General features: G+C 40.9%; 1 protein-coding gene across 5 annotated transcripts; it reads right to left on the bottom strand.

Annotated features, from left to right (window-relative positions):
• Nucleotides 1-271: 271 nt before the first annotated feature.
• ITGB1BP1 (integrin subunit beta 1 binding protein 1) lies at nucleotides 272-9,598 on the bottom strand. 5 transcript variants are annotated; one of them, XM_017818111.1, is made up of 7 exons: nucleotides 9,523-9,598; nucleotides 8,072-8,172; nucleotides 7,156-7,234; nucleotides 6,316-6,452; nucleotides 5,062-5,154; nucleotides 2,485-2,634; nucleotides 272-1,767 (listed from the first exon to the last, which is right to left on the bottom strand). In XM_017818111.1, the coding sequence occupies exons 2-7, from the start codon at nucleotides 8,141-8,143 to the stop codon at nucleotides 1,696-1,698; spliced, it is 603 nt and encodes a 200-aa protein (XP_017673600.1). In that variant the 5' UTR covers nucleotides 8,144-8,172; nucleotides 9,523-9,598; the 3' UTR covers nucleotides 272-1,695. The 5 variants fall into 5 exon arrangements, with proteins under 5 accessions (XP_017673600.1, XP_017673601.1, XP_017673603.1 ...); XM_017818112.1 differs by having other exon boundaries at nucleotides 8,072-8,169; nucleotides 9,523-9,594; XM_017818114.1 differs by lacking the exon at nucleotides 9,523-9,598 and adding an exon at nucleotides 8,739-9,048.
• Between the last annotated feature and the right edge of the window lie 6 nt (nucleotides 9,599-9,604).

Below are 9,604 nucleotides of genomic sequence, written 5' to 3'. Positions count from 1 at the left end.
TTATCAAGAGAACTTTGAATTTCTGGCAAATGGTGCTTAAATTGGCCCCTTCATATGCAATGGAAAACAGGCCACCACCACCATATATGCTTATTTGGAGAAAAATCACATTGCAAAGGTGCTGGAAGAGCAACACTGATCTCACCTTGTGCCACCCTTCCTGAATGGTACCGTGGCTTGATGCCTCTCAGGCGTGTGGGTACAGCCACGTAGATGTTTAACTTTCACTTCCTAGATGCTGTTGCTGCAGTATAAATGGGGAACAAACTGGAATGTTTCAAGATATTTTTATTGCAAGTCAAAGCAAATTAGTCCGTATTTTCAAAGTTCCCAGTAAAATGATAGAGTAATAGTTTAGCACTACAGTTTTATTCACTTACTGATATGTTCAGTTTGCAACACTATTTTGTATGTTTCTATCCCTGATAGAGTCTAGAGAGTAAATGGGCATATTATTTTGCACAGATCTCCTAATGTACAGTATTTTTAACACAGAATCTTATAGTGTATGTAACAATTCGTAAAGTTAAAAAATTATGCAAATTTTCCTTGAGTTCTGCTAGAAGAGGAATACACGAAAATGTCACAGCTGGTCACTTAGAAACTAGGAAACTTTTAGACTAAACTTAATAGCACTACCAGTGCAGACAGATAAAATCCTGAGGACCAATAAAGAGCAGCTAAGCAAAATTTATCCCTTGATTTCCCACGTTTCTCAAAGTTTTCTCCTCTGGCAGAGAAAAAAGAAATTCTAGAGCCTGTAGATATCTATTTATAATATAAAATCAAGAATTTTAAGTCCAAAATTTTGGCATATTTCATACAACTTTTCAAATCTGATTAAAATAATGACTCAAAAAACCTGTTAATAGACAGACTATTAGGTTGCTGTGTTAACTGTTTAAAAAGGAGCAAGTGACACTTAAAATGCAGCTTAGAATGCTACGAGATGTATAATATTCAATTCTGTTGTTTTTATTTTGTTTAGTTGCAGAGCAACTGTATATATTGTATAACCTAAAATCAACTCTTATTTTCAATGTCCTGGATGCAGTGATTTATAATTAGAGCATGATTAATAAATTTTACTCTTGTCAACCAGTCAAATGTCTGGAAAAATAAAACTACTTTTAAAATCTTTGTCTGCTTCTCTTCTGTTCCTTTGCATTGCTTAGGCAATACTGTTCTTTTTAATGTGTAAAAATGATAAATACTAATAACTAGCACATGAGGAAAAAAAAAGTACATCTTGTGGACTTTAGCTGAACATAGAAACTGTGTAGATGACTCACCTCTGATTAAAGGTGTAAAGCACCAGATGACTCCCTTTTACACTTCGCTTTTGTTTTGTTCTAATATCTGGGTTAAGCAGAACCCAAGCCTGTATTAATAAATTGTTTCTCGGACAAGGAGACAGAAGTAAGTGTCAGTTTTATTTTACATTTCTACAATATTGACATTAATATACAAAATACAGTTTAGGAAAAAAAAAATCATGTTAAATATAAAATTCTTGTCCTGAAACCTGAAGATGGAATAATTTCTTCAAGTCATGTTTGAGGAATGACAGAGTACCATGTGCAAGGTTGTGTGGCTCTTTGCACAGCAAGTCTGTCTTAGGATTGTGTGGCTGCAGCCAGTCTGTGGTATCACAAAGGCCTCTTGTACTACACACTCACGTGCTGCCCCAGAAAATCAGGACTTCTCCGACATTAAAACTGAATCGAAGGCTGTAGATAACACTTTGCAAATGGCTTGTGCTTGTTCCTAAAACACCCAAACACACGTGTTAATGCTTTCTGAAGAACTTCTCAGAACTCATTTAAAGCAGAATGTGACCTTTACCCTTCTTTTGGCAGACATGCAAAATGGAGTAGCACAAGTGAGACCTGATTGCATTTCTGTGGCCTGCACTGACACGGGAAAGCTGCTTTAAACGAGCTCCTTTGAAACAAAGTTTTTGGCTGTCATCAGAGCACAGCACCAACCAGCGTTCAGAACATCACTTCTTGTGTTCCCCTAGTGCTACCAGCTAAGGGTCTGTGTCATTGGAGCATCCTGACAATGGGTTCTCCTGCTCTTAAGAAGGGATCACCTCCCTTGCTTACAAATATGACTGCATGCTCTACTACCAAAATTATTGCTTGATCCCTCCCTGCTCTGTCCCATCTTAAGAGATATTTCTCTTTGAAAATACAAGTGGAGGACTGTCCTCAGCAGCTACCATAGCACTCTTTACATTGCAAATTTAGACTGAAAAGAGCTTTCTCGGGTGTGTACATTCATTGGCAATTTTAGGGAATGTAGGTGTTTTCCTCAAAGCTGATCAAATGCAGGGCTGTTCTCCCTCCTCAGCCAGTGCATTTATACTCTTTTTTTTTTCAATTGAGCAATCCTCCTTCTGCTAAAAGCCTTCACAAAGGCCTTACGTTTTAGAATCTCCCTTTACAATCAAAATTAAAAACTGTAAGCATAAACTCTTACCAGACTATTGCACTGATATACCCAGAGGCTACATTCTTCAGAGGCTGCATCTGTTGTCTTCAAAGCCAGTAAACTTTTTCCTGCTCCCAGACCATCATCATAGCAGACCATCCGTACAATTAGATAGAGAGCATGCCTGTGTAACACGTCCTGAAACCACGTAGCAAATAAAAGTTACTCTGGAAGAATGCAACAGCTATTTCAGTTTTCCACCTCTTTTTATCTTCCTTCCAAAAGAATACTTCAGATTTACTTACAGGAGAAAAATATTCCTTAGTAATTTTTTTTTTTTAAATTGAGAGTTTAAAGATTTTAAAAAGTGGCAGCTTAACATAACTTTAGCTTATATTTTTGCTTCTGTTTTAGAATTGCATTCCTATATGGACTGTGAAGACAAGCTAAGAGAGTTTCAGTTGTTCAGCCTAGAGAAGAGAAGGCTCTTGGGAAGACCTTAAAGCACCTTCCAGTACCCAAAAGAGCTACAAGAAAGCTGGAGAGGGTCTTTTTACAGGGCATGGAGTGACAGAACAAAAGGGAATGGCTTTAAGCTGAAAGAGTGTAGGTTTAGATTGAACTGGCACAGGTTGCTGAGAGAAGTGGTGGATACCCTATCCCTGGAGCGTTCAAAGTCAGGTTGGATGGGGCTTTTCAAAGTCAGGTTGGATGGCAGCTTGGTTTAGTGGGAGGTGTCCCTGCCCATAGCAGGGAGTTGGTACTACATGATCTTAAAGACCCCTCCCAACCCAACCCATCCTATGATCCTATGATTCTATGACTACGTTCCTGTCCATACTATGAAAGCACACATTCACTTCCCACCTACCCTCATTTGCCCTCTGGGACAGGGGGGACACTCTGTACCTCTGGCACAGATGTAAATTAAAACAACTTCTTTCTTTTTCAGTATTTTTCCAGACAATCCCTTGTCTCAGTTCCGTACACACAAGAAACTTTTCCCAGAAGAGGGTATAGACAAGGCCAGTTGCTTTGGGAGGTAGTAGCCATGTGGCTGTAGCCAGGCTGTTTGTGGCCTGAGCCACAGGGTATGTCCTGATTGTTCCACAGACCTTGTCTGGGACAATTCCACTCTCCACCATAGCTGCAGGGTTTCACTATAGTCCCAACACTTCTTATTTTGGCCCTTTCAAAAAGGGGTTGGTTTAAGTCATCCAGTACAAGGTCTCTGCAGACCTACCCTACACCAAGCCTTTCTTCTCCAGCCATCCTACCCTCTGATCATACTCATCTGGTTTATTCCAGTCATACCATCTCCAGGGCCTTAGGAATTCAAGACAGCTCTGTTTCCATGTTCAAGGCATTGGACACCTTGGCCCTGTCAGTAGCTGAAGGGTCCTTGATACAGAAGCTGTAAAAATGGATAGTGAGCTGCTGCCTGCCACGAAACCTTCCAGGGAGAGCCCTCTACCAGAGCTCTTAAAGTAAAGGACAAATTAAATGTCAACAGTGACACAGATGCAAAAAGCCAGAATTTGGGACACAGAATGCAATGCACTAAAACTCCAGTGCAAGCTAGCTTAATCACAGGCTTTATCAGCATGTCCATGCTTTCAGCCTGAAGACAGAAAAATGATGGATCACAGTCTTAAAATTACCTACTTGATCTTTATCAAAGCACAAAGGAATTTAAGCAATAGTGTAACCTATGTTTTAATGAGAATTAAGATTTTAGAAGGACAGCAACACAAAAAAATTCAAAGTCTGAGTAACAACTACTACCCTTCCTCCCAGGCATTAGAAACAAGTGCTTTTTTCTGAAGGGACCAGAGTAAACTTTTTGGCTCCCTTCAGAGCATTCAGCTTTGAGCAATGCTATTCTCTGTCCTCATACTCGAGGCTTTTATGAACAGGCACTGCTGGGTTGTTGATGGGTCATGACTTCATAAAGCCAAGTATTTATGGTATCTGGGGCTCTGAGGGCAACCAGAAGGAAACCACATGGCTGCAATACAAAGCTACACAAAGGCAACTGGAGGGCCCTGGGGAAGAGACCGGATTTTTATTTTTAGCAAAAAGCTACTTGAAGTGCACTAGAAGTAGAAAATGATGCAAACAAAAAGTAGGCTTGATCAATAAAGTGGAATCATGAGGCTTTAATGCTGGAGTGAACTCACACTCTTGGATCAGGAATGCAAGGCTGGAACTTTGAAAAGGTGAGCAATTCAATTAAAAAAACCCCATCTCCACAGTAACACCAACAGGAACTGCAGGCTGAGGAACCATTGGTCTTGGCCACCACGGTCACACTACTTTTCCCCATTAGAGAATGGCAAGAAAGCCACAGGAAAAGGAAGATGTGCCCAAAGTGTGTATAGGCTTGCTTGCCTTTCTTCTGGTGCTCTATCTCAAAAGGAATGGCTTTTTGTCATAAATCCAACCAGGAAAACACAGAGCCCTGTGGAGATATGACATGAAGCAGTGCTGCCGTGAGAGCTTGTTTGTCTGACTTTTGCTTAAAGCCAGAAATGACATTTTAACCACACAGATCATCCATCAGAGAAATAAATGAAAGCACTTTTCAACTCTCATCAGAAAGACAAGTTAGTGCGAAGCACTTACATACTGATCAGATGTTGAAACTTTAATGCCGTATTTGGAAACTCCCATAATAAACTCCTCTTCACCTGGAACAAAAGGTAACTTTCCATCTTGCTTTGGAGGGAAACAAACAAAAGCCTTTAGTGCAGACAGAAGAACATGAACAATGAAGATACATAACAGAAAATGTGTTTATGTGTACTTGGGTCCACTGAGACAGCAACACCACGAACCCTGCTCAGATTCTGCTGTGTGGGGTCTGCCTGCCACTCACGGCCTCATTCGGTCTCTTAACAGCACGTGAAATATATTCAGGGGAGACTGAACATTAGGAAGCATTTCTTTATTGAGAGGGTGACCAAACACTGGAACAGGCCTAGAGAGGTGGTTGATGCCCCAAGCCTGTCAGTGTTTAAGAGGCATTTGGACAATGCTCTTAACAATATGTTTAACTGTTGGTCAGCCCTGAAGTGGTCAGGCAGTTGGGCTGATGATCACTGTGGGTCCCTTCCAACTGAAAGACTCTATTCTGTTCTGTTCTGTTCTACTCTAAATATTACATGCTTCAAGAAAGTAATTTATCATCTCAGGGGAGAGTTTGGCCCTGTGGTCAAATCAGATCGGCTGAAAAATCATGCACAATCTGTCACGCTGCAGTGACCCGAGGTGATCCATGTTCCACACTGGCAGCACTTTCACTACTTGGCTGTAAAAATAGTTTTAGCATGTATTCAGATTCTTGAAATGTCAAGTTGCTGTATGATGAACAGATATTCTGTGCTTTTAAAGACACAAACAATCAGCTACCTAATGAGAACAACCAGTTATGGCTTTTAGCACAAAAAGTAAGTGCAAGCAACCACAGTTTGGCAAGGATGACCCAAATATTATTCAGGTTCTTTGGTCACAGGTTTTTGAGTGATTCTAAGCAGAAACTTGATGTTTTCCTCTGTGGGAAAACTTATACAGTTCTGAGGAAATCTGGAGGAGATATTTTTTCCCGGATACTAATTCTCACAGTGCTGGAGGCAATGTAACAACTTTCAGCTGGGATACTTTTCAGTAAGGACTCATGATTTTTTTGGGTGCATCTTTCCAGTTACTCAACACGACGGAACTAAGTGTGATGGCTTTTGAGATTTGTAGCTTAATGCTTTTTTTTAAAATGTGCTACTTTATTCAATAAGTCTAAAATTTACAAAGAAAGACAGACTATGTGATAATATGAAAGGAACACACCTAAGCTTAAGATGTTCTGATGTCATTGTAACTCACCTGTGCAACATCTATGTAATTTATCAAGTCCAGTGGCCCCTCAAGACTTTTGCTCTCATTATATTTCAATTTTTCAATGGCACCAACATATTTAACTCTGAATTCTGCACACGTATCAGAATTACTATTGCTTTGTCCTGCAACAAAATAAAACAAAGACATTCTGGAGACTTCCAGAATCATAATGCTGTTTTAAGTGGTGTTAACAGAGCTATCTTATTATACTCCCTAATTTTTCAGACTTTCATCAAACACTTATCACTCCTCTTTAATAAACTGCCTTAGGCTGATTCAGAACAGCCCCTGGTAAAAGCAGCAGTTTCATATGAATCCAAGATACATCATTGTTTATACCAATTCAAATTTGGAGTTAACAACCTTGAATCAGAAAACATAGAAAAGATGGTTCTATTTTTCTATATCTATTTGTTTTAAATTAACTGTGTGGCCCAACAGTGATACACTGTGATCTGGTGAGCAAGAATAAGTAAAACGAAATCTTATTTCCATTATCTCAGTGCAAATGTAAACTTGGAAAGGCAGGGAACAGCATCCAAAAAGCTATACCCGATTTATGCTGGTAATAGACCAGTAACACGATTAAGTTTTTCTCACTCAGACTCTTTATTTCAAAAACAGTGACTTAATCCTAGATGAATCATTAATAATACTTTAGAGGCCTAGGGCTACACATGCATTAGTCACCAGGCTATCTAACAGATTCACTTACTATTACTGAAAATACCTATTTTTCACCTTTTCCGTTTTCTGCTGTTTTATATGAACGCACATAAAGTTAATCCCGCTCCATCCATATCTGCTCAAGCTCTGATAACATACCTGAACTTTTTGTGGAGTCTGTATCTAGACTGGCCACAGTACTAGACCTGGAAAGTCCCCCGAGACTGGAATCTACAGACTAAGAAAAATAACCATCATCATTAGAAAGTTACTGAGAATGTATTAGCAATTCACTTCTAGATGTCCTTCCTAAACTCTTTTTTTTTAAAATAAACTTGTGTTTATGCTCTAATTACTTCAGAAGCACTGTAAAATGGGGAGGAAAAAACAATACCACCTGTTTCTTTCCTGAAGTTACCTTTCTCCCTCAATGCAGATTAGACTGATATAAATTCAGCAGGAACCCTTAAAAAGTCCACAGATATTTTGAAAGGAGGAGGAAAAGGTTATGTCCACAGTTTTCTGGTACTGCATCTTAACTTTAAGAAATTAACAATTACATGTTTGTTACAACGTTTGAAATAACATTGCAGTGCAAGGGAAGTAAAACAGCACCTTGGAAAATCCAGAATATTCTACTGATCATTGCAAAACATACCAGACAAAATAGACACATTATTCAAAAATAATCCTTTTTAGAGTTACTAAGAAACCAACTAGTATTGAAGAATAAACTCATTCTTAGTACCTAGCACCATGCACCTTCTTTAAAGACTTTAAAGATTTAAGAAGAAAATTTTCCTCCAAACCTTACTATGTGCTGCCAGATAATCTTGTGCTTGTGTGTTTCACCATGGAAGCAACTGAGCGTTCATCTCAGAATATACGGGCTTTATAATGGACAGGTATTTTTAACTCTCATAACACAATCTGAGGACCAGAAGTAGAAAGTTCTCCTTGTGGAACCTGGCATTTTATGGAAATCACATCCTACCATCCGTGTGAACCATTGAACTGTCAACTTGTAACAAACAAAGGTGCTTCACAAAGAGAGAATACACCACATTCAGCTCACCTTGCTTTTGGTGCTGATTTCACTGCTTTGTGAGCTGCTGCTGCTGTGTCGCTTTTTTCCTTTTCTAAACATCTTTTCATAACTGGATCAAGGAAGATCTTCTAGGTAGGAAAAATAAAAATTAAGATTGTCATATCATCTAGGGAAGGAGTTCCTGGCAAACACCAGTGGCTGTGTCCAAAGGGACAAAAAATGGACACTTGTAAAGGACTCTTGGAACGGGTGTAGGAATGTTCCTCTGGTACTCTTCATGTGTGGCTGGAGAAAATTCCTCAAGCTCTCTGCTAAACTTCCCTAACCTTTTCAATCATCAAGAAAATGCTACTACCTAGTTTAAAGACTGTTGCAAAGGTCAGTTTCTAATGCATATATAGATTTAGTCTGAGAAACAAGACAAAATTTAAAATTTATATTCCCACCTAAATGCATTAGATGATTTTGTGACTACCATCTAAGTGCCCTACAAAGTGTATCCAATGAGTGCTTTCATCTAAAATAAAGAAACAAAAACCCTCCAAAACCAGCCAAACAAAAAACAACCCTCCCCAGAAAGCTCCTAAAAAACCGCAACCCAAACCTATTTCCGAAGAACTACTGATTGAATACTTGTAGGAGCTGCCATTACTACTTAACATATTCCTGAAAATTAAAGCAAAATGCATATTACATTTACTGCCTTCGAAATGAGTTGCTGGGCGTTCTGTGAGCATTCCAGAAGCATTTTCCCTGTATCTGCTCTACTACTTCAACTGCTCCACTTAACATTCGGCCGACCAGGGTCAAGCAGCAGGATGGTTGCTCCCAGTCAGGGACTGCTGAAACCCTATTTCTCAGCTTCAGGGACGAATATTTTAATTACAAAACTTCAAAAACTTTGAGCAGGCGGAAGAGGACAAAGGAAGACAGCTCACACTGCGGAAAATAATGAAAGACGCACAAGAGGGAGAGCTTAGATGTGCGGTGCAGTGATGGATTACAGTCCCCAGACCGCTCCTGTGTCCCTCTTTAAGCGAACATTTCGTCCCTGGCAGACTAAAAGCCGCTCTCAGCAACAAGTGGCGCGCAATTCCCCGCGGTACCCGGCACGCCCGCATCCCCCCGGGCTGCTCCAGCCTCCAGCGAGGATGTGGTAGCCCCTCCTTCACAGCAGCTGCTGCCGCCACAAAAGCACATCTGCCGACTCTGTCTGCACTCCCCGCGAAAGACACAACTCAAAGGCACAAAAGCTTAACATGCCCTTCTTCACAAGCGGTGTTAAGGCATCAGGCGATGAGGGATCTCTCAGCAGCTCCCGGCTGAGCACGCGGGTCTCCCGCGGTGCATCTTCGCCACTGCGGGTGCAGGAAGCAGCCCGGAGCATCCGGGCAGGGCAGCACCGCATCCCGCCCCTGCTGTTCCCCCCGCTTCTCCCTCTGTTCCTGGCGATCCCCCGATACCGACGGAGCGCTCACCCCGCTCCCTCAGCCCCCGTCCCGACGCCGCTGCTCCCCGGGAGCGCCGGGCCCCGCTCACCGCCCGCTCCCGATCCCGTTC

The sequence above is a fragment of the Lepidothrix coronata genome, unplaced genomic scaffold, assembly GCF_001604755.1.
Source record: "Lepidothrix coronata isolate B3197 unplaced genomic scaffold, Lepidothrix_coronata-1.0 Scaffold65, whole genome shotgun sequence".
NCBI lineage: Eukaryota > Metazoa > Chordata > Aves > Passeriformes > Pipridae > Lepidothrix > Lepidothrix coronata.
The sequence above is the reverse complement of the archived record's forward strand: the minus strand, read 5'-3'. Positions and strand labels throughout refer to the sequence as shown.